The 26,147-nt window shown below is 39.2% G+C and overlaps 1 protein-coding gene across 1 annotated transcript in view; it reads right to left on the minus strand.

Annotated features, from left to right (window-relative positions):
- Positions 1 to 26,147, minus strand: part of LOC116694632 (VPS10 domain-containing receptor SorCS3-like) — a 314,801-nt gene that overhangs the window by 77,516 nt on the left and 211,138 nt on the right. The window contains 4 exon segments of the mRNA XM_032524420.1: positions 1,185 to 1,274; positions 7,519 to 7,637; positions 8,190 to 8,254; positions 11,802 to 11,875. Of these exon segments, the coding sequence (XP_032380311.1) occupies positions 1,185 to 1,274; positions 7,519 to 7,637; positions 8,190 to 8,254; positions 11,802 to 11,875 (348 nt within the window).

Raw genomic sequence — 26,147 nt, forward strand, 5'->3', positions numbered from 1 at the left:
TAAGGCTAGGGGTAGACGAAGGGGTATATGTCCCTTGGAACCAAGTGAGGACTCAAGCTTACTTCAAACCTAGAGATTTATACATACATTGCGCAACAAGCAACAATCGCTGCTGCATTGAGCAGAGAGACACATACAATTGATGTCATGAAGGTATTTTCGCTAAAATATTGATTTAAAAATTACGGCAGTCTTGTTTTTTGCTCTATACAGTCCTGCACATATATAATTGCAACCATATTCTTAATTGACACTTTTTAAAAATCGCTAGCCTGCTATGCTAACGCTAATTGCTAACTGCTAACGTTACGTTACATTGATGACAGTATGCATGTCTACAGTTTGAACCATTAGCAGCGTATTTTGTTTGATATCAGTGCACCACACTACTTGCTTTGGAGACATCGCTACGTGCTTTACATATACCATCCTGTATCACACAGGGACGCAGGAGGACACACAGAAGCTGGTCCACTTTGGGGCTGAAAATGAGCAGAATTTTCTTAAATCATGTGTTCATGTTGTACCCATTTATTATTGCATTGGTACTGTATTATTTGAATCTTTTTTAATTAATTCCTGTTCATGCACTTGTACATTGTTGTTGGTTATGATAAAAACAATGTGAGGGAGAGGTTACTGGTCCACAGCCATTATACTGATTGGTAATATCAGAACAGCTGTAGTTTATTTATTTGTTTGTGGTCTTGTGTGTCTTTTATTAGTTTTACACATTTGAGTGCCTTTGAATAGTTGATATTGGTTCTGTAATATAATATATTTTATGTAATGTTTTTGCCTTTTACGTTTAATTTTTGGGCAATAAAGACAGATTTTTGTTCACAAAATGTTTTTTCATTGTATTGCAAACAGACCTAAGTACTACACGTATAAGAACATCTGCACCACCACCACCAAAGTGAACATAAAATAACTAAAACATATGAATGCATAAATGACACTGTTGTCAAAACCCATGCAATTAACATGGACACACTTGCAGACGGCATCTTAGAAGTTTGTGATCAAAACTGTATGGTGATGTAACCAAGTGGTGTCCCAGTTCATAGGGGTATGTCTTCACCCCTACCCCTTACCCATTGGTTTCAAGGGCCAAGGGCTAAGGGTAAGGGGTAGAGGTAAGATGGAGAAATGGGATTCAGCCCAACTGTGCTGGAACTTACCTTGGGCAGCGAATATTTAGGTAGTTTGATTTGAATAAATGAGTCTCTCTTGTAGGACACATAATAGGAGGCTCGTCCTGATGTAGGAACCTAGAACATAGAGAGTACAATCATTTGAATACATTGAATATTACCCACAGTGTTTCCCTCTATTATGATGAGCTTTGGTTTTATACTTCTCCTTCACTATTTCTCTTAGTGCTGTAGTGATGGAGCTCTGCGGCTGAACAGGGGACACCTTGTATCGTGTGTAACCTCATCACTGACACCATATTGTATTTTCTCCAATCAATCAAAGTGAAAGCTTACACATAACCCTCTATCTCTCTTTGTCCTGCTGGTTTTCAAGGTGCTGCAGGATACACAGGTTTTATTTTTTATTTTGTTTGCACTTGGCCATTTAAAGTGATCCCCTGGCTTGCATTCAGAGGATGCTGCCCTCTCTAGTGTCAATGATGGTTGGTGGTTTCAAAGTGGACTTCGGTAAATATCTCGTAGGACAATCAATAGTCTCATTATTCTTTGTAAAGAGAAATGTTTAAGTTGCTTAAGCAAGCCTCGACCGCAGGCTAAGAATAAAAAAAAAAAAGCTGTCCATAATGGTCTAGACCATTTGCAAACAATCCAAGCTGTTAGTTGTTAGCTTATGCAGCAAGAACAACGCAGGGCTGGTGGGTGTGGGAGAACTCTCATTAGCCTCGAGGCCATGGAAGCTAAGAACTTTACACATACAGACGCACCACAACACACACACACACACACACACACACACACACCACACACACACACACACACAGACACACACACACACACACACACACACATACAGAGACACAGAGTAAAGTGAGACCTCAGCTGCACATCACACTTTTCCCTCCTATCGTTATGACATGAAATTCATTAGAGGAAAACCTTCAAATCCATATTGTGTCTTAATGCTGAAGAGAAGCAATATAAGTATTAATGTTTTATGTCAGGGCTGACTCTTTTTACCCATCTTGTAAGTGCTCTGGGTGGCTCAGAAGACAGAAAACAAGCACTGATAGGAAATAAAGCCGGCTAGCAGTGAGCACTGCAGAATAGTCCCACGTGCAATCGAGTGAAGGAACAGGAGATCGATGTCGGGGTAACCAGAGGCAGTTTGAACTTTAAGAGGAATTGGTATGATTGATTTTTTTCCCCCATCTCGTTCAGGATCTTTCGTCTGTGACGCATACGTGTTAAAATGTGGAGGTGCTAGGATTGAATGGGTGGTTTAGGTTGAGTGCTTGTGAGTTTACTTGAAAGACTTCGGAGAGGTCAAACAGGATTGAAAGATCATTGGAGAACAACTCTATTTCTGTGTCTAATGTGCTGCCAAGGCCAGTAAGGCTTCTGGAGGAAGGACTTGGATGCCTTAGGTAAGTAGGCGTATGAAAAATCCATGTTCTCTACTGAATAATAATTTAGCGGTATCAAACAGCTGGTAGAGCACCATTACAACTGCCTCTACTACTACAACTGCTAATATTTATGAAAGGCATATTGCCCTTCATAACGTAGTAAGTGAAGTACATTTGGCGCAAGAGGACGGGGCGGTTGTAGACCGTTGGGTGGTAGCAGGGAGGTGCCACATACATGTGGTATACATCATCTGAAAGCTAGGAACTTGAAGATTCATTTTAGCTGAGTACATGAATGATCAATTATCAATTAATGCTTGACTTCATGGATGAAAACGTATGAATCAATTGATGTAGTTCTTCATGAACTATCAGTAACGTACATGGATGATTAGTATCTCATGCATAACATAAAGCTTTAGTGCGTAACCTTTTAAAATTAATGAATGTCGTTACATGAGTTGCTACAAAGCTAATTAAGCAGATATCAGCTCTACACAATTATAATTTTGTTTTTATTTATTTATGATTTTATGGTCATGTCTTCTTCATCATTGGTAATTCTGTAGTTAGAGTGTCAAGTCTTAAAAAAACTGAAATGCAGCAATTGTCTTTGGGACCCCTCAAATAAAGTCAACGCTTCTGTATATTTAGGTATCACATTGCATTACAAATGCAAATTAAATCATAATTTTGGACTTCAAAGTTCAGGTGTACAGACTCTTCGAAGTTCATTCATATATATCCTACTTGGATGAGCATTGTTCTTAGGCAATACTGTTTTAGTGCCTTGTGTTGTTGTGAATAGAGCTATAAAAAACTATAAAAATGCATCTGCAATATACTGTTTTTGTGTCAGTGTAGTGACACAGTATCTTTTTGCCAAGCCACTCTTTTAGTTACTAACACATTCAATTGTATGCCACCATTAATCATATCTTATTTATCAATATTAAAGATGGGCCAGGTTATTTGAAGGGACACAAACATGATGCAGTAATGATTAGTTAATCATGACTACTATCAACACTACAATTTGTCCAAATATATGTACACTGCTGTGATAAGACCATAATTATAAAATCAGAAAGCATGATGATTGAAATACCTTAATGATGCATTTATTAACATATTGTTCGTGCATTAATTAATCCTTAATTAATCCTTCATTACTGATAGTTCATGAGGTACTAATTATTCCATTCTTTTTCATGCATGAAGTCATGATACCCATTCTTATGCTCTTTTAACTTTCAAGATGTTTCCACAATATTGGTGTTGATACCATTTGTTACACAGATTTGGTGCAGAATTGTACTATTTTAACTACTAGTGAGAAGTAGTCAAAATGGTCCGAAATCCCTCTAAATTACCAAATTAAGACACCAAGTCCTTGAGGAACACCATAGAAAAATCAATGCTGTGATTTGAAATCAAAAACCTATGACATTCAAATCTGGAAACTCAGTTAATGTCAATAGTACCTAGTTAGGCCATACATCCTCTGAACTAGGTCTCTGTTACGGGCCACATGGCTTCCGTCACGGTAGCGAGGCGCTACCTATTTCATCTCTCAAAGTCTGACCTTAAATGTTGTTCAGAGTGTTAGTATGTTTGGTTGATTAAATCCTCTGTTAACCTAGCCAATCTTCAATTCCCCATAGTAATCCCGTAGCTTTCTTGTGTACATATTTAACATCCACTGCGTGATTCATATGCTATAGCTACATACATCAATACACCAAATATGTCTTTTGTTACCTACGTGTCTGTGTAGTGTTATCATATGTACAGAATATACAGCTAGAGGAATTTTGGCTGTGTTACGCCTTTACGGTCTACTCACCTGAGCCACCCCTGCATTGTGCTGTGTGTTGGAATGTTCCACTTAGAGGGGCGAGTTTCAGGTGTATATGATCTAGCAGCTTCTTTTCCTTAATGAGGACAGCTTGGAAAAAACCTCAGGGAGCAGGACGTCTGTTAGAAATACTACAAACTGCTATTTGTTGTGACTGTTATTGCCACTCTTCATTCTAACCCCAACCGGTCGTCAGACACCGCCTACCAAGAGCCTGGGTCTGTCCGAGGTTTCTGCCTAAAAGGAAGTTTTTCCTCGCCACTGTCGCACTGTTGCTTGCTCTGGAGGAAACTACTAGAACTGTTGGGTTCTGTAAATTCTGGAGTGTGGTCTAGACCTACTCTATCTGTAAAGTGTCTTGAGATAATGCTTGTTATGAATTGATACTATAAATAAAATTAAATTGAATTGAATTGTTGGATGCCCTCAGTGGAATGACTTGAGGTCAATTTAGTGAACAGTTGTTTTTGACTCCCAGTCAATTACCTTTATTTTCTTGCAAGTGTGTTTTCCTCCCATAAATTTATTAATTTTTCTGTCACTATTTTGCCTCTAGGGGCCTTTTTGGGAAAACAATAAAAATCCCATCTATTCAACTTCATCTCCAACTCATCTTGAGTGTTTCCATCTACCTACCACAGTCTCTAGTTTGTGGTTGTAAAGTTTCATGAAGCTTTTTTTATCCTCGTGGTCACAACAGCTCATTTTAGACAGTGTGGTCAACTTTCAAAAACGGTCTCACTACAATGAAATGGCTACTTGGGGCACTAGCGTCATCACAGATGAATATGTTTTGGCTCATTGGATCCAATTCCCCAAAATAATCTCAGCAATCTAGTCAGAACCAATTTATGCAACTCCAGTATGCAGAGATATTCAAATACACCATTTTAGAAAATAACTGCATGAGAAACACTGCACAGTTTTTGCCCCAAATTGCAAGGGATTAGCATAAAGTGGCATACAGAGGAGACTTGTGGGTACCCATAGAACCCATTTTCATTGAGATATCTTTGGGTAAGAGGTCATGGGACTCCTTTAAAAATGGCCATGGTAGTTTTTTTCCCTTGCCAAACGTTCAGCATTATTTAAATAGATAGATAGATAGATAGATAGATAGATAGATAGATAGATAGATAGATAGATAGATAGATAGATAGATAGATAGAGCCCAATAAAATGGGAAATTACAGTAATTTAGCCCACTTTTCAACAAGCTAGCATGTCATGGTTGCTCAGAACAATCAACCTTGTCACTAAGAACAATTATGTTGCGTTATCGCTGCTTAAAAATCATTCACATTCTGCGTGAAAGTACCAAAACAGCTTAAAAAATGATATTGAGGTGCAAATTAATCGCACTCAAAAAACATCTCTGGGAGTAGAGGCCTTAAGTTGAGGAGCAGCAAGCTCAGAAAACAGTGACGTTAGTCTTGCATGCTCCAACGTACGTTTGTCAATAGCCAACTTTGGAAGTAGATACATTTGAAGAAATGAAGAGGTAACCAAAAACCAATCCCAATATTTTTTTCATAAACACAAATGCTGAAAACACCGTTAACCGACACAATGCACCAGAAAATTTTTTGGAGGTGAATTTAAATAAAATTGGAAGCTTTGTGTGGACCAGCCATGACTTTTCCTGTTGACTTTAAATGCATGAAACCTCATTTACACATTGTCAAAGTAAATAATATTCATGCTGTAGAGAAGATTAAAATAAAGCCCATGAATTGCATCCGTGCTACTTGGAATTCAGGATATTACCATTTCAGATTTTTCTATCGCACAAATTATGATTAATATGACACACTGGGCACTGGCTAGACTGAATATTAAAACTAGATTGGCTTCACGGAAAAACAAAGCACAAATGTTCAGTTGAGTTTAAAGTTAAATGAGTTTTACATAGCGATATTGTTTTGATAAAATTGATTTGAAACCTTGGCCTCCCAGAGGTAGTACTAAATAGTAGCAATAAAGCTACAAGATGGTCTAATAATGAATGTGCTTCAGCAATGTTTTTAACATGAATGTGTGATGTGAAAGAATCTGGTCAATGACCGCCAACTCTGACATCTTTTAGTGCATTGTACTTTGAAGACCGACTGTTCTCCTAGACCTCCATAAAAACCCATTTCCAGCAAGAAAGCTCTGACACACTACAATCTACATGACCGACACAGCTGGTTAAGTATCTACAAACATCAGAGACTGTCCTCCCCCTAAATTAGACCCCGGGGGTCATTTGTACGAGCAGCAATTACAACCCATATGAACCTTTTTTTGTAAGGTGGCGCCCTCTAGTGGCCGTATTAGTTAGCAAGGAGGCAGGTGGACAGGACTTTCACCCAGGAGACACAGGACTTTGTGTCCTCTTTGAAAATAAAAGTAAAAGGAGAGTTATTTTTATCTTTTACGGGAACAAACAGAACTATGTCACGTTCTATTTCACGTGCATAATTATGTGATTTACATACGTACGTGTGGAAGTGAAGTAACGCAAAAAACGACGCCTGTGGCCGCATCGCACTGTGTAGACGTTACGCTGTCTGTTTTGTAGAGCCATGTGGTTTGTTGACACGTTAAACGAGTGAGAGCATGTAGGCCATCTTTTGAAATTGTACCCAACCAATTTTTTTTATATAAAACCACCACTGTGTATGGTAATTTCTAAAGGCCCTGAAATGTTTCTGTGGAGCTAGCACAGCCAATCAATACAGAAGACATTGAGTGAATACTGGAATTAAATGTTGGACAGGCATGTTCAGGTGGCCAGAAAGCTATCCAACTAGATGCTTGTGTTATCCTGAATGTCCTTTACATTTAAGTAGACCCCTGTTTGCTAACACGTTAGCCAAAACTATCTTTCTCTAACTTCACTAAGTCTTTCCACTCTATTGTGGTCACTTAGAAACTCAAAACTCATCATAATTAATGAGAACTAACAGAAGAACAATTGAATACACACCCACATATCATACAAAACAGATAAGCTAGTTATGGACACATCTTACTCAGGGTTGATAATGTCTACATAGCATAATTTATCATATACCAGGAATCAGGGAAGCCTGGCTCTTTAGAACTCTACCTGTATGAATATGTAGTCATCTTGAACCACCAAAGAGCTGATGTCGATGTATCCAGGGAATGGGTAGTTCCTGTTAGCTTCTGTGCACATTGGAGCTCTGCATGTGACATACTGCACATCTGTCACATAGGAAGACATTCAGAAAGCATGAAATTGCATCTGCATGCTTCTCATATCGTATGTTGAGCTGTAAGCAAGACCTTATCTATAAAACATACTTGATTTATTATTGAGAGCATCCTTGAATGGTAATTAAAGTGGCACCCAGAAGACACTGTCTGTGCAGCCTGACATCTACATCATTCCTGGACTAAATTGCCTCTCTTTGTAGCACCATATGTATTCTTATCATGTGTGGATACCACAAACAAGCATTTTTGCCTGTCAATCACACCACGGTTATATGAATAAAAAGCGATGCTGAAATCTCAGACTGCCACTCCGACATTATGGAATGGCATAAACAGTTTCACCTATATCCCCTTTGGCGGACCTTGGTGGTGCTGCCATTCAGAGTTATGGAGCCGACATTCAGGAAAGGGAAGAGAAGAAAGGCCATATTAAGCAAGAATCATGTACTGGGTTTATTGGTGGGGCGGACCAGTGCTCTTTCCCTGGAGACAACTTTTCTCCTCTTCTTTGATTTGCATGTGTGTGTAGGAGACACTCACTTCCATCTGGCGTATGTGCCTCCATGTGGACCAGATCTAGCTCCTTGTCGAGCCCGGAGACAGACCTTGTAGAGAATGACAGACCGGGGAAGAACACATAACCATAACGTTAATTAATAGAAAGGGATGTAAAGGGAAAAAAGACATAAAGAAATACCAGAAAGTTGTCAGTGCAGTTGAAGATTGGACACAGTGGAAACAGAAAAAGGGACAAGAATCTGGCAGAGGCATTCAGCTCCTGCTATAGCTACCTCTGTTAGAGTCTGGAGAGTACAGGAATGCTTTCCCCACATTCTAAATTCCACATTATGGCAAGCACATTCACAGCATCTCTCGGCTTGTTCCCTTCCAGCAAAATGCAACAATACAAAGACATATACAGTCTCCTTATCGTTGACAGGGTGGTGCAGGGTCTGTGAGTACATCTCTGGGTAAAATCTTGCTTTCTTGCTCATTTCACAGCTTGTGGATTAGACTGCATGGATGCAGCATTGTGGCGATATTTCATATCCCTTGGAGGCACATGATGCCATTGTCTAAATGCAGCCAACTGGAGGCCTGCCTGGCCATTGCTTAAGGCCCATCCAGTGTTTAGATGTCCTTGACGGGGCTTTGGCGAGGAAAGGCAAAGCCAGCGATGGATTGTGCACATTATTTAGGATTAGACCACGATGGCACGGAAGTAGCTCCAGATTTACGCAAGTTAGCGTGGATATAGCCACCGGCAATCTGTAGCATACCCCAGTCACCTCAGAGAGGGGGAGAGGGGCAATGAGCTGGAATAGATCCGGGCCTGCATTTGTGATGAGTGTGCACTTTCTGACCTAGCAGGCACACTGCAGGGGGAGCGAGCAGCAGACGTGACTGGATGAGCAGTGACAGGGACGTCCCGGATCCATTATAAGTCACACCCCCTCATACTATACATACGCTTCTGTATCTGCTGTAATGCATCTGTAGAAAACCACCTCCCTCTGTTATGAAGGTAATATATGGTTGATGTGAGCACTTGTAGCACAAAAAACTGAACTTCTATGTTAACTTGTATAAAAAAATGCACCCACAACTGTGAACTTAAAGATGAACTGAACTGAAAAACTAACTTTTGATAACTTGTTGGTTATCGTAATTCCAAATGAATTACACTAAAAAAAATTATTTAAAAAATCAATATAGCTTTTTTTTAAGCAACACAAAAATTGCATTTGTTAGTGTTAGAACGCTGATAATATCGATGACGTCACTGGCATGGTAGGACCTGCGAAGGTATGTAGGCATCGGCTGCAGCACATAATATACACACAAGAAAAAGTCATTTTAATGGCTCGGATTACGCATTTGAGCCTGTGAGGGACAGGCCTGTAGTGTCTGACTACCACCACAGGGAGGACAATCAGTTTCAGGCTCCACTGAAGTACAGGATCGCTTGGGGGGGGGGGTGACAGTGACCGTGACCGGTGTGTGTGGGTGCAGTTTACTGTCATGTACTCTCCTTTATTGTCTCCAAGAACATTATGTATTTTAGGAAATAGACTGCTTATATATCGTGTCCATTTAGAGAAAATAGAAAAAACATGGTTAAGGTCCTGTTCGTTTACGAAAATAGAGGCAGATAAATGGAAAATGTAATTGGACACATTACTCTAATGGGATCGCTTGTTAGCTGCACATAGGAGAGTTACCCCAGTTTGACCAAAGATGCGCGGAGGAGTCACGAGTTTTGCGGAGTTGGCAGATTTTTACAATGGAACTAGCAGCTGTTTCTGCATCAACAATGTGCCCTGAGACGGCTAACATCAGCTAGCTTCAGGGTGATTAGAGAGGGACGTTGGTATCTGTGGTTTAGCTAGCGGCTAACATCAGCTAGCTTCAGGGTGATTAGAGAGGGACGGTGGTATCTGTGGTTTAGCTAGCGGCTAGTAAACGCATTATTATGGGTCTGTGATATCGTCGGAGTCTTGGTTTATTTCTAGTCTGTGGTCGGAGTGCTAGCTTGTGGAGTTTGTCATAAGAGCTGCCATCGTATTTAGCTGCTAGCCCTTTCCCTCGGTCGGATCGCTGGTATCTAGCTTGGTGTTGTGGCTCAGTAATGCCCAGTGTGTCCGTCTCTGTTTTGATGAACGCTATAAAGCCGACACGTTGGGCTTTATTTTTGTAAGTGAATATGTTCGTGTTTTGTGTATGTGACAACAACGTTACACCCAGCCCTTTGCCTAGTAGACTTCAGAGTAAGCTGACAACCGGTAAACATACCGCTAACTACCTCTCTGTCCTCTGCCTGCCGTGAGCGTTCCAGCGCCCTTTCTGCGGCAGGTAGCATCGGGTTGTTACTAGCCGGTGGGTTATCGGTCTGCCCTGCACTGGAGACTGCAGGCCTCAGGTTTCAGTCTGTTGGACTTAACCTCACCAGGGACCCTGTTGTATCAGAAGCACAGCTTTCCAAATAGTCTGTCGCTAAAAAATGCTCCAGACTGGAAATCCAGGGGCTGTCGGAGGGCTAGCCCGTTTTAAGGCAGCTAGCTGCTAGCCATGACTTGAGGACTGTTTTTTCCTTGTCAAAGGTAGCCTGTGGAAATGTGTCGTAACCCCAGCTGCCTTAGCCCTATACAGGTCCTTACTGCAGCCAGGGGCAATACAGTATGACCCCCTTAGTCGTCTTTCTTTCCGTTTCCCAAGCCAATGTCTGCTAGCCTCCGACTCTTTCTATGGTGTTCCTATGGCTGCGCTGCTATTGCTAGTTAGCCACGGAGTAGCTTACCATGCCAGTGACGTAGTAGATTATGGAATTCCAACATGGCGGCGCCCATGTTACAAAAACAACATTTTCAACTTGCCATTTTATCCCTTTTAACAAATTCACCCATTTTAATAATAGTACCAGTGAGAAGAAATAAAATACATCTGTTATATCACCATTATTAAAATTCCAGTTCAGTTCCTCTTTAAAGTCATTTCAGAAGACGGTTGTGTGAATATGTTTTATGAGTGAAAATTTCATTTTACATGTTCAGATTTCTTTTTACAAGCTTTTTGTTTTCTTTTTTCTTTCTGTGACTTCAAATTCAGCACACGTGTGGGTATATATACTTTATAAATATACATATATATATATATATATATATATATATATATAAACATGTACATATATCAAGTGAAAATGTACATACAAGTTCAGATTTCCATGCTGAAAGTTCTCAAATTGCACTTTACAAGTGCTCACAGCAAGTCTACAAGCTCTTTCATTTTGCACCATATTTACCTCCATACTTTCCTTTTTTCACTATATTTATGCGCAGTATGCCTTATATGAGCAGGATGTGATGTGATGAAATGAAGTGGAGTGTGACATGCCCCCGGACGTGGAATGCAAAGTGTGTTCTGAAGGAGGAGATTAATCTCTGCCTGATTGTATCAAGAGGGAGATAATGTGCAGAATTTCAGCAGCAACACCACTCCGTCACACACCTTGTTCTACGCCGTCAATATCACTCGCTCAGTCGCGCAGAACACGAGCACGCAACAGTTTCTGCATTTCTAAGTAAAGGAAACTTCGAAGAAGAGGAGCAGAGTCCAAAGAGAAAAGGCGAATAGGGAAAAAAAGGGTTGACTCACCAGTAGAATCTGTTTGGCGTGACGCGTTCGTGGATGAGCTGCCATTTTCTTCCAAAGTCCAATGAACTGTACAACTGTGGGGGAGAGAGTCGGTCTTGTTAGCAAGATGAATGCATGTTTCTACATCGGTCCAGCTTCTAATTAGTCAGGCTGATTTAAAAGCCTTAACAGTGACAAGCAAGTTTGAGACATGGCTGGATAATCCCAGAGTGGAGTTTATTCTGGGGCTATAAAGCATTATCGGGGAGATAGGCCGACAGAGCGATGAGGCGCTATTATCATTACCAACTGGCCATTTAAGCTAACATATTGTCACATGTACAGGCGATTTTATTCCTCTTTCTCCCATTACAAATTAGAGCTATAAACAGACAAAGCACATAATGGCAAGGATGCATTAAAACTGAAATAGATGTGACATTAATGTGACCACTTTTAGCTTGATCATCAAATAATTTGGTGTGATTCGGGTAGGTTTTAGCGTGCCGTAACATAAAACTGCCTCCTCAGCCACCAATCAAAACCAAGGCCATGCAGAATTAGTGGTGGGATGTAACTTACTACATTTACTCCATTACTGTACTAATGTAAAAATGTGTTGTACTTCACTTGAGTCTTTTTCTTTTCGTGCCATTTTCTACTTCTACTCCGCTACAATTCAGCGAGAAACATTTTACTTTTTACTCAACTACATTCATCTGACAGGTTTAGTTACTAGTTACATCCCCTCTGGTTATAAAATGAGTGCGGGGGACCACTAATTACCGCCACTATTTGTAACAGAGTATGTTTACAGTCTGGTATGAGTACTTTACTAAAGTAATTTAAGGATATGAATCAGAATCAGAATCAGAAATACTTTATTGATCCCCACAGGGAAATTCTATTTTACAGTTGCACAAAGTAAATTAATATCAGAGTAGAAATATAAATAAAGAAATATAAGGAAGTTGATATGCACGGTATTTACATAGTTAAGGAATTTAACTATTTTAGAAGGAGTTGTAATGGTGAACAGTAATAATGTATAAATAGTAGCAGCACAAATGTTAAGCGGCGTTATTGCACATGAATACTTCTTCCACCACTGCATGAATGCAAGGAATGATATATAGCTCAGCTGGCGTGAAGGTGTACAGTATGTAGCTAGTGGCCCAATTTCAGTGTATTAATTGCATTTTCTGGTGCTCGGGCAAACAATTAATAACCGGGGTGCATTTCCTAACACTGTATTGATTGATGTCGTAGTCACAGTTCCCCATTGTTGTTCCCACGCAGCACAGTGAGTTGCTGTTGAGCTCTATGCTAATGTTCCTACTTGTTGCCTCTTATCACAGCAAATCTGACACTTACTCAGATAAAAGGATACACATTACTCAAATGTATTTGTCAGCTTCGCAAGGGAAAGTCTATCTATGTCAGCAGGTGTGTTTTTTTTCATTTAGAAATGACAGTTTTCCAGTTTTCTCCCAACATGCAGGCTACAGCAACGTTCATAGGCAGGTAGTTGCAATAATCTGGTTCTGATTAAGTAATATAACACACAAAATACGTTTAACAAAGTCTAATATGCAGTACACATACACAATATGTAATTTCTGATTCTTCCAGCCACTTTATTGAAAGCTTCCCCACCGGAGCCTTCGGGTCGGTAGAACAGGGCGGCGGGCAGAGTCCCTCATCACTTTGGACAGTGACATATGACGCCAGCAGGCAAGCTCATCCTCTTCTCTCTCCATTCATCAGTTCAATGACATCTTATATTTTAAAGCTTCTGGGCTGTCACAAAGTAAGCTTCATAGTTTCCCACTCACTTCGATAAATCAAAAGGCTGCCACGCCACCGATGGTGACAGCCGAGGGAGCCGGGAGGGGAGGGGACGGGACGCTGGTTAAATTCATTTATTCATGCTGATGGTAGGTTTAAAAAATATTTGGGTTGAACTGACTCGTGCATCATGTTGCAGGTAATGCTGGACATTCAGCTAAAGGTGCAGTGAAATGCAATCAGTGGACTTTTTTAGTAGTTTGTAAAGTCCGAGCCAGATTTATATGGGGTTAGTCTATATCCATGATGTTCGACTTCCGGGTTTGCTCATTTGCCGCCGGAGATTCCGCCGGATGCGTATATTTTTACCAATGTTTATTTCCTTCGTCTGTCTTTGTGTTGGCGTTCTAACCTCCGGTTATGAGGACTATGGTTACCTGGTCCTCAAATCTCTGTAGGGTAAATCCAGACAGCTAGCTAGACTGTCCAATCTGAGTTTTCTCTCACAAAACTATTTTAACGTCGCCCAAGACTATTCTGATTGGTTTAAAGATATACCAATAACCCAGAGCACGTTCTTCTCCCATCCCAGAATGCTGTGTGGAGTAACCAGACCCTCCAGCATGTGGATGGTCTGGCAAAGGGAGACTAGTGTAGGGTTAACACCAAGACCAGCGTTTTTCTTTAATGGAAACTATCAAAGATAGTCACTGACAACCTTTTTCCAGAACAAAAACAAATAAAAACTGAATTTAAAGAAAGACTTAGCAGTCAAAATATGTGAATAAAGGAAAAAGGGACAAATAACCAATTACTGATTTAAATGTAGTCTTATGCTGTGTTTTACACTTGCTACTTTGAGTACTTAGTGCAGCCCTGTGCGATTTGAGACAACACTACCCTATTGAAGTTTATGCTTAACACAAGTTTGCACACTGTACATGTAATTGCACTGAAATTGAGACACACTATTAGACTGTGACGTTATTCTCCAACCAAAAAAAACCTCTTCTTCAGCAGTTGATTTAGCTTGGGTTAAGGCACCGACCATTACCACAATGTCCTTGCTTCTAGACCTGCCTAAAATTCCCCATAATATGCTGCCCCATAATGTCATAATATGCTGCCTAAAATACCCCATAATATACAGTGTGTGTATGTCTATATATATATATATATATATATATATATTGCCCTGACCTCAGCTGTTTTTATCATAGTTGATGTGTGTGATATGGTATGCTTCACACACAAAGCATACTTTTAGTGAAGCATTTCTTATTATCATATCATAAGGTTAGGAAAATATTATGCTGAAGCTTTTTGTAAAGCACTGATACAGATTGTGGTTTTATGCATTAGCTAAAATAAAATATAGGTTATTGCTCAAATGTAGGGAGCGAGCAAGAGGAACGCTGACAGTCATGCCTTTAGTTGATGATTATACCTTCTATTCTGTGCCATTAAGACTCCAAGAGATGTGTTATTCAACAACGTGTCTCCAGTCAGCTCACCAACATTAATCTGGGAAACTGCAAAAACAGTCTTACAGGGGTAAATGATCTTTCTACTCATTTTACAAGAAGAAGAGAACAGAGAAAGCTGATACATATCAATCTAGAACTAAAAAAGAGTAAGAAAAGACTTTTATTGTAAATATAAATTAGAACTGTCTGACATAAAAAAAGACATTGTTATTATAGCCAGCAACTAAAAGCATTTTGAATATAATAATACATCATAGGAATTTCTCAAAAATCAATTTCAACAAAAATAAAATATCATCTCAGCTAGAAAAAAAAAGTCAGTGGGAAAGACACTTATCTCACAAGAAGACAAAAAACAAAGTATATGGACATCAAACAACGAACCAAACCTCAATGATATAAATACATTACTGAAAGCCTGCCTACATTAATAGAAGACCAAGACCCAGAGAAACCATTTACACCAGACAAATTTCACAAAGCACTCAATAAAGCAACGGGCCCAGATGGCATCCCTGCTGAGTTCTTTTTCTTTTTAGACATTCTTGGCATACCATCTTTCCCATTTTATTTTTCAGGGTAAAACAAGACCTAATAGAAACCAGGGGCTGCACAGAATCGTCACTGGTAGACTGTCCTACGCCAGAATGACCTTTTTTTTAAGCTTGAAGTCAACCATTATGTGGTTTTGTCACTGACGACGTAAATCTGTAGCACTGTCACTGGCAAATTTTGTCAGAAACTCAGCTTAATTGAAATTCATTTGAAAGCCACAGAGCGTTTGGGACGTGGGGAGATGGCGTAAGAGGACGAGGAGAGCTGCCTGTAGCTGTTTGGATTTCTGCTACGCTTAAAGACCAGTCAGCTGGTGTAAAGACATGCAGTAGCTATGTGCTAATGCTAACGTTCCAGGCTGTCCAGCATTGGATCACTGGAATACAGCACGGAGCCCAACATAGGAGGTATGAGTCATGCTACACTTGATAACAAGGCATAAATCCAATGCATTGGTGGCCGGACAAGTGACTGAGGTCATGTAACCCCTAGTCTCGCTTTGCCAGACCTTCCTCCACAGCGCTGCAGAGGAAGATTTTTCCAAACCACAATCTTCTAAGTAATAGCCAAAACAACCTAAAACAAATGACCTTTCCTCAATGACTCAAATTCACCCACCTAGCGGTGGCAGGAATACGACCTCATTACTAAACCAGAGAACGTCGGTAAAACCGATCTTTAACGTGCCTAAGGCGCCTTCCAGAAAGTTCATGTACCATTTTCTACTATAGACATCCAATCTGGTAAACCATTTATGTTATTTTTCCAAACGTCGCCAACCCAGCCATCTCACAAGCCCACTCCTGGATTAACAGCACACCTTCTTTCTTCCATCCTCTAAAAAAAAAATCTGTCTGTCTATCATTATGAGTTTAGGATTGACCTATCTCCCACAACCATTAATCTTGGGCTGAATGGAACCTGGGTCTCTACAATCCAACATAGTTCATATCATGTATCCCGGTCCATAATTCCTGGACCTGATATCAAAGGACTATTAGATATGAAGTCATTTTCTGTACTTTTATTCCTTTTAAACAGTGGACAACAATATTTTCAGCAGTATTGGGCAAGTTATTTTCAAAATGTAATTAGTTACAGTTACTAGTTACTTCTTCCAAAAAGTAACTAAATTAGTATAAAAGTAACTAGTTACGTCAGAAAGTAACTATTGCGTTTTTTTAATGCTCAAATGTGACCCCCCCCCCCAACACTCTTTAACGGAAACTAAAACACATGTGCATATTCAATTATTTATGAATATCATAAGGACATATTGAATACACTTAATATAATACATGATTAACAGAAACAATGTACACAAATCTAAACTATTTTAATGTTGTATTTGGGGAAGAAGTGAGACTAGCCTTCACTAGCAAATGCCATGACTGGAGATGTTATGTTCATATAGTGGATCCATACAAATAACACAACAGATGTTTGGAACTTTTGATATCTATTGCCCCTCATTTGGGCTCGGCATATCTGTCTCTCGTTGACTGACTAGCTTGTGTTGTTCGTTGTGTGTCCGACTATGCGTGCTTTCGAACACCCGCCCAACTCTACCTCTGATTGGCTTACCATAAAATGTTCCTCAACCTCAATATCTCTTCCTACTGCAAAACAAGAGAAAGATTTATCCATGTCCCTTTACAACAACTCCTGCACCAAAATCTGCACAAACACATTCTCTGTGACACATCAACCCAGCTTCCAACTCAAACAGTACAAGGCCAACTAAAACACAAATCCCTCAAAAGAATGCCCCAAATGGGCCTCTCAGATTCAAGTAATAGCTCACTCTGCCCCTTTAACACGAGACAATTACATCCATGCAATCTGGCACTACTGACCCGTACTACAATTTTGGAAAAGAACCATTGTCCCTCACCCTGAACTGCAGCATCCCACTTTCCCTATCACTCTGCTTGTTAGGCGAGCTATCATCAATCACACCGCCCAACCACAATATTAAAACAGTACTCATCGCTCTAACTGTCGCCAACAAGACCGTCCTTTCAAACTGGGAAAGCAGAACACAACTAAACATCTCAAGATGGATATAGACCTCTTTATAGAACACATAACAATGGAGGAAATGATCTTCAACTATGAGCTATAAAAAACATGCATTACTTCATCAATAACATGCACACCACTCATCTACACTCAAGTAACTTATTATTATGTTATTTTCACTATTATTTCTATTTTTTCTTCTTACTAAATTGTGTTTATTTTTTGTTACTCATAGTACTACTGTTGACTAATGCCATTATCATTAGCATTCGTTTTATTGTTATTGTTATTATTAATATGTGTTTTTCCTTTAGTTATTGCCTTTTTATTAGCTCCTTTTAAAACCGCATTAGCAAAACTTTTCTTACTTTTCTTACTATTATCACTGCAGTTAGGTTTTTTCTTTCTTTTTTTTGTCTCCTTTTGTCTCTAAATAAGGTCTTACTTTTTCACTCAGGACTTATTTTTCTATTTTATAGAAATTGCAAATTATTATTGTTTTGTTATTGCATTTAGCTATTGCTACGCCGTGCAGTGCCCTACTACGCCCTTTAATGTCCGGCTATGTCCTGCTGCACCCTGCTACCCCCTGCATATTTATTGCGACTGTAATTGCCACTGTTCATCACACCCCCAACCGCTCAAGAGCCTGGGTCTGTCCAAGGTTTCTCCCCAAAAGAGTTTTTCCTCGCCCCTTAATGCTTGCTATTATGGGAATTACTGTAACTGTTGGGTCTTTGTAAATTATAGACTGTGGTCTATGATTCAGTATTTTTATTTTTCGAATGTACAAACTTTGTATCAATATTCAAGATATTCAATAAAATGTTACTGTTTCCATAAGGCATTTTTCATTTCATATTACTTAATTTGCATAAAAAAACGTGTGAATGAAAACACTGCCCTCACCTGTGCAGCTGACTTTATCTAGACGTGGAGTAACCGACACGTCAGTACAGCAACACACCAAGACAAACTGACGCAATGCTTTTTACACAAAGAAGAAAAGACTTATTTGCCAAAGAAACTTCCAATTAAGAAGTTGTCATAGACAGTGTTTCATGAAGTTTAAAAATGGTCCTAAGTCGACAACTCACAAAACTGCACATTTTGTTTAGGGACTCTGGGGATTTCTCCCCGGGTGACAAAGTTAATAGAGTATATTGCTGTATGTTTCTGTTGAAATGGTGGAAACAGTTGAAACAGACAGTGTGTTCACACTGATCTGCGTCTTATGTTAGCAGGTAGGAGAGCCCAAACTCATCATTAGCATTACAGTGTAGCCCTTTGTTTGCACTTAAAGGACCGTTAGTGTGTCACCCTAACACGTGTCCCGGCACCCCGACATCTAGATTGTCACAACCTGTGAGAGCCTTTGTAACACTATCAATGTGATGTTTTGTTATCTGCTACTTTTCCTTTATTTTGGAACTTTATCTTGATGTAGCCTAATGTTTCGTTTTTTCTACACAAACACGCATTGTATTCTTGTCCCGGTTGGCTCTCTATATCATAATCAGCTGCTCTAAAAGGTGGATGATAAACCTTTCCCTCCTCTCTTCAGGTGATCGGTTTGAACATATGTATATGTACAGAGTATATAAATTGTTCATTATTCAGCTGCCATAAACAGAAGACTGAAATGACCAAAAGCAACGTGATCAGCCAGATGACGGTGCCTTCAGGGGCCATGGTAGTGGCGTTTAGCCAGAAAAAGTAAAGTAAAAGTAACGCTGACAGTTAATATTAGACACCAAAACACCTAGTCCGGCTTAAAATTCCTGTTTTTTTTGTTGACGCCACTCTGTTTTCTGTTGACACCACTTCTGTTGAGATTATTTCACATTGAATATGGAAGTCCATAAAAAAAAATGTTTTAGCATGGCTGGCAAAGTGGCTCCGTATCCATGTTACTGGAAGGAGGATTTCACTCTTGCAAGTTTTATTTTGTTGAGAATGATCAAAAAACACCCCCCCTCGGCTTTTTCCAAAAATCCCACCCTACAAATGTACATTTGTGTCTAAAGACACTGTGAAAACAGAGGTGTAAGCATATAGCTGTTATTGTTTCGGCGCCCACATCAAATTGTATATATTCAATTAATTGTTCTTGTATATTTTTCCTATTATTATTTCATGTATATTGTTTGTATGTATGTATATTGTATCCTAGTATTTCATTTATATTTATATTCTGTGCTGTTGCTGCTGCAACACTATAATTTCCCATTTTATTGGGATTAATAAATATCTATCTATCTATAGTGCAGCTGGATTCTTTACAAAAATAAAGCACATTTTAAAAAAAAAACACCAAATTTCATGGTGATTTTGTCCGTCTTGACTTCTCACAGTGAGACATACGGAGAGAGAGATTGCCAGTTTTTCCCACTCATCCTGTCTCTTTCTATCGGAGAGAGAGAGAGTCAGAGAGAAGCGGGAGAGAGCCGAGAGGAGGATTGCTTTGTGACCGGCGCGTAGATATACACATCTGGTGTGAAAGGCCAGGCGCACAATCAGGCTCTGCATTGTGTTCCCAGTGTAATGCTGCATTCAAATCAGGTGAAACAGAAACAACTCTCAGAAGACTTTTTTTGTGTACATTACATGCTCAATGCAATCTTTCTAAGACAGTAGAATAACTGAATGATAATACACGGCGTGTATTATCATTCAGTTATAGTAAATATGACTCCCATCCTGCAGGAATCCCACGGGAATCCCGTGACCCGTGGGATTCCCGAAAAAATGTCAGCCTCTAATACACGCCAAGGCTCAGGTACAAAAACAAAAACATCCCAGAGTCGAACAGGCCATTCCCCCACATGAGTCAGCTTCCTTATCTCAGGTTGAGGGCTTATAGGCGTAATAAGCTCTTAGTTTAGTAGTTATGCAGGGATGTAGAATTTGAACTGAATTGCAATTTTCGGGCATTACAACACACTTTTGTTTGATGAAGAACTGAAGGACTGGAGAGCTTCTTAGAACTAGTGTTACAAAAGACTCTATGGTAGAGGGCGTGAATAAATCCAACAGTGTGTTCACATGCAGTTTAAAAAAAATTACGATTATACTCGGGTTAAGGCATCAAGGAAAAACCCAAAGCACTTAACATTTAGTTTTAAAAATTCCTTTAATTCATGCCTTGGGTTTTCCCTTGTCTTCACTTTGGATTGACGCCATGGGGCAATACACAAAACAAACTCAGAAAAAAAATAGAAAGTTAGAAAAATAAATAGAAAAAATGTCTAGTCAAAGATAAAAGGGCCTGACATACAGTACTGGATTTGCTGTTGGCATTCAACTACTTAAACCCTGGTGTAAGTGCACTTTTGCTCAAAATGAAATATGAATCAGAATAAAAGATATATGACAGCGCTATAGCGGCATTCTGTCATTGGAATTAATTAGAAAAGAAGTTCCCGGTGGACAAAATGACATGGGTTTTCAATGTCCTCTCTGGCCGTGCTGCTAGTTTCCTGCTGCCAAGTAGCACACTCTACTTGGGGATTAAATCAAAAGTTTGATTATGATACAATATTATATTGATTCTTTGGACCACGATACAGATTTGCTGATATCACACAAAAACAATTCAATTCAGGGGTCTGCAATCAATATCATGTGCCCATTTAACACAATCAGTTCTATTTTTATCAAGAACTAAAATATGATTTGACAATTTTATTCTTCCAGACACTTAAAGGATAACTACCGTTTTGTACCGTTTTTCAACCTGGACCCTATTTTCCTATGTTTTTGTGTCTAAGTGACTGATGATAACAACAATCTTTGACACTGGTCCAGTATTAAGCAAGATCGCTGCAGTCAGCAGCGGAGAAACAAGCTACAATTGTCCAGCTTGTATTTACCTTCACAAAAGTGCTCGTTTTGCCGCTAACAGACTCGGATTAATATTCTAAGGGTCTGACAACATTATGGAAAGGGTTTGCCAAGAGGTCTACCTTTCTGTTAAAGAGTAAGATCCTTTGTTTTTTAATCATAAAAACATCAACAAAATTGCATTTGCTAAACCCACCAGACTCCATGTAAATAATCAATCATTTTAGCATTGATAAATACACTTCATTCAAAGTCAACAGAAACAAAATTATACTATGACAAGCCATTTTGGGTTTCCAATTTTCCAACCATCACAACTCTAGTTTTGGTTGAAATAAACACATAGTTTACTGATTTACATGTGAAATGTTTTTGGCTCTATACACGCTAAAAGTGCTGTTTTTTAAATGGAGTCTGGTGGGTTCAGTGCTAGCAGCTTCATAGTTGTTTTTAGTTGAACAGAAAGGTCTCAAAAAGGTTTTAGAGGTCTATCTCTGAAGGGATCCTTTCCATAATCTTGTCAGACACTTAGAATATTAATCTGAGCCTGTAGTGGGGGAAAAAAACAGCCTTTTATGGAGGTAAATACAAGCTGGACAGTTGCCCTAATAACTTACACTGTAGCTTGTTTCTATACCACCGACTGCAACAATCTTGCTTAATATTGGACCAATGTCAAAGATTGTTGTTCCCATCAGTCACAAAAAGAAAGGAAAATGGGGTCCTTGTTGAAAAAAAACGTAGTTCCCTTTTAAATCAAAAACAAACAATTATTTTTACAAAAAGTAAAACTACAAAGTGGGAATCTCAAAATAAAGCTGAATCTTAAAGATAATAATATTTATCGATAGTCTCACTTTGCATCGATGGAATTATTCGATTAATTGATCCAAATAAATGTATCATTACACCCCTAGCTACAGCCACTGCACCATCTACCAAATCTACCAGTTGTCACTGGCTGAACCTAATGGACTATTCTTACATAATAGTATAAGAGCACAATAGTTCCTGATTTTCCTTGACTTGCACTGTGAGCTATGAAAAAGGCCTGGAGGAAAAGAGAGGGATAAAGTGAGACCGAGAGACAGGCCATTATTCTCACAGCAGATGATGAAATGTGCTGGACCTGGGCAACCAATTAGTGACAGGAAGCCTATGCGGGACTGTTCTGTGACCCTGCAAACGCCCTGTTCCCGCAGGATTTGCAACCATTACCAGAGGCACCATGCTACTCCCACCTGTGGATCTGATCGCTCTTGGTCCCAACAATGTTCTATATCCACACTCTCACACTGTCTTTTCCATTCTGCAATGGAAACAACACGTGTGTGTGTGTGTGTGTGACATTGTGCTTGTCTTTGCCGTTACTAGTGCTTCTGTCTGTGTTAATGCTAATGTGTTTTGTTGTGCGTCTACACTGTAAGAAAGAAATCGGTAGAAAAACGTATAATGTCCTGGTAGCAAATAATAACCAATACCTTTTCTGTTGAGTTCACAGACATGTGCTTCGTTTGAATACTCAATAGCTAGATTGAACAATGGCAAAGAGAACTGAAGCCAGGTATGAGATCTCTTCCTCTTATATTTTAAAAGCCTATTACAATAAAAAGGTGTTTGAGAAAATGACTGATTGGACTCCATTACAACAGGTGCTTTTTTGTTATTGACAGTCTTTGTCTGTGAGGATTTTGTTGTTAGAGTTTTCCTTCTTTGTATGGGTTTGATTTACTTGGATGTATTTTTTTTTCCTTTTATTGTGAAAACAATATTGTATGAAGACTGTCTGATTGAATGTGTATGGGAGATAAATACTTAATAAAGTACAAACAACAATGTTTATGTTTATGGACATTTGAGCATGAGAAAGTTTGAGCATCAAAGACTTAATTTCCTATTTTCCTATTTAATCGGATTAGAGCCTGACCGATATAGTATATTATCAGCCAATATTAGGCATTTCCCAAAGTATCAGTGTAAGAATTTATAATGGCCATTTTGTTAAAAAATAATATAATTTTTCAAATATTCATTCATTAGATTAATTTATAATGACAAATTGAATTATTCTAATTAATGAATATTTAACAAATACTGTGTTGGCTTTGCATAGTCTGTCCACCAGAGGACGCTCTACAACATCCCTGTTAGTGATGGTTTTGCATAGTCTCTCCACCAGGGGACGCTCTACAACGTCCCTGTTAGTGATGGTTTTGCATAGTCTGTCCACCAGGGACGCTCTACAACGTCCCTGTTAGTGATGGTTTTGCATAGTCTCTCCACCAGGGGACGCTCTACAACGTCCCTGTTAGTGATGGTGTTGCATAGTCTGTCCACCAGAGACGCTCTACAACGTCCCTGTTAGTGATGGTTTGCATAGTCTCCCACCAGGGACCTCTACAACGTCCCTGTTAGTGATGGTGTTGCATAGTCTGTCCACCAGAGACGCTCTACAACGTCCCTGTTAGTGATGGTGTTGCATAGTCTTCCACCAGGGACGCTCTACAACGTCCCTGTTAGTGATGGGTTGCATTCTGTCCACCAGAGGACGCTCTACAAACGTCCCTGTTAGTGATGGTGTTGCATAGTCTGTCCACCAGAGGACGCTTACAACGTCCTGTTAGTGATGGTGTTGTATAGTCTGTCCACCAGAGGACGCTCTACAACGTCCCTGTTAGTAATGGTGTTGCATAGTCTGTCCACCAGAGGACGCTCTACAACTACCCTGTTAGTAATGGTGTTGCATAGTCTGTCCACAAGAGGACGCTCTACAACGTCCCTGTAGGCGACACCAATTATTTCTGTTTTTTATTGTTTTTGTTCAAAGGACTTTACGTTTCATATCTTAAATTTATATTTTTATACATTTTATTCATCAGAACTGTAACTGTTTTGATGTTCCTCTGTTCTGTTGTGACAACAAAACCCATTATTATTATACTATTTTACTGAGAACTTATAACTACAAAAAAGTAATGTTAGGGAAATCTGTTTATGCTTTGTAATGCGTTTCTGTTTTGTTTTTTTGTATATCGGCCAATATACTGGAATATTGGATTTTTAAATAACCAAATATTATTATATATATCGGCTCTAATTCTAAAACACTTTTATGCACCAATTTACGGTGAAAATACCTTTATTTAGCCCATGTGAAGAAGAAAAACACAGATAACAATTCAAAATATATCCAAAATATGATGGAAATAATGTTGTTGCGTTTCATTCGAGGGTATGTGAAAATCCTGGAGCTTTCCTGGGAAAAAACCCTGCAAGGAAATGCAGATGAGATCTAAATCTGGCAAATTTGTATGTTGGACTTATGTTGATTAACGTGTGTTGTCCCTTTTAAATAAAAAATCATACATGGCTTTTGCTAGAGGCTGGAAAATGAAGTGTCACTTTTTAAACTGGAGTGCTTAAGTATCAGATTTGTGATATAATTTAGTTTAAGTTATGATGGAGTTTAACTGAATTAAAAGGAAAATTCTTCCATACGACAAAAAAAGCTAATTTTCTCTTTAACCTTGGGTGTTTTTAGCCATGGATTTTATCTGTCCGAGTTTTAAAATTTCTGCTTCCACCTCAATACAGTGGAAAGGAATAGAATGTGTGTAGAAGTGTGCAAACTTTATTAAAAAAATATATTTCAAAAATTCAACCGTGACATCTCCCTCGAAAAACAATGTTCCTCTTACTCTAGATCAGGGGTCTTCCAGGTTTTTTAGGCCATGGGCCCCTTAGCTGAAAGAGACAGAGTGTTACGCTGAGCTGCTTATCAAACTGGGTTGATGGATGGATATTTATACGTTATTTATACCGTATTGTATATTAATCGTGTTTATATATACTCATATCGTTTTAATATTAAACATACATGTGAAATGCACAGTCTTTCATATTAATGAATGTTTTAAGACATTTTAATTTTTGAATAAAATTCAAGAATTAGCAAAATTTGCAAGCAAAAACTTGGCAGCCCCCTAGAGTGACTCTGACGAACCCCCCCCCCCCCCCCTTTGCAGAACTCTGCTGTAGATAATCAATAGAACTCTCTTTCCGTACTTCTACTTCTACTGACACTTTTTCTCTTTTGTAAAGCAGTTCCATTGACAATTGTGCACGTTATGTTGAGGCGGACATCTCAAAAGAAATAAGTCTGGAGAAATAAAACCCAAACCACCCCCTACCATTCCAGACTTCAGGATTAATGTCCACATGTCAGAAACATAGCTCCATCCATAAAAATAGTCAAACACAAATTGCCTAAAACATTTCCCCAAGCATGTAAAAGGATAAGAAATTGAAACTCTAAACCGAAAAACAAGTAAGTAAACGCCTCGTATTAACTGCTAACACAGCCACTCGGAAACCTATGTCTACCAGATACCAGAAGACTCTGAACAGACTCTTCAAAAAAAACGTTAGACACCATCTCTCATCTAAAGACAATCATCTCACATCTACCGTCAAAGACTGTCATCATGTGTCAAGACTGGGGATCTTGCAGGGTCACAAATTGCTGGACTACAACTAGAATGGTTTTGAAAACTGTAACCAAGCTAACTAGCTACCGCGAGCTGGTAACTTTAAGGGAAAGTTTGATTTTCTGTTCTGCCGAACAAGCAAATGAATGACAGCAGGACCCGGGGGTTTGAGTTTTATGACCACC

Source organism: Etheostoma spectabile, chromosome 2 (genome assembly GCF_008692095.1).
Source record: "Etheostoma spectabile isolate EspeVRDwgs_2016 chromosome 2, UIUC_Espe_1.0, whole genome shotgun sequence".
NCBI lineage: Eukaryota > Metazoa > Chordata > Actinopteri > Perciformes > Percidae > Etheostoma > Etheostoma spectabile.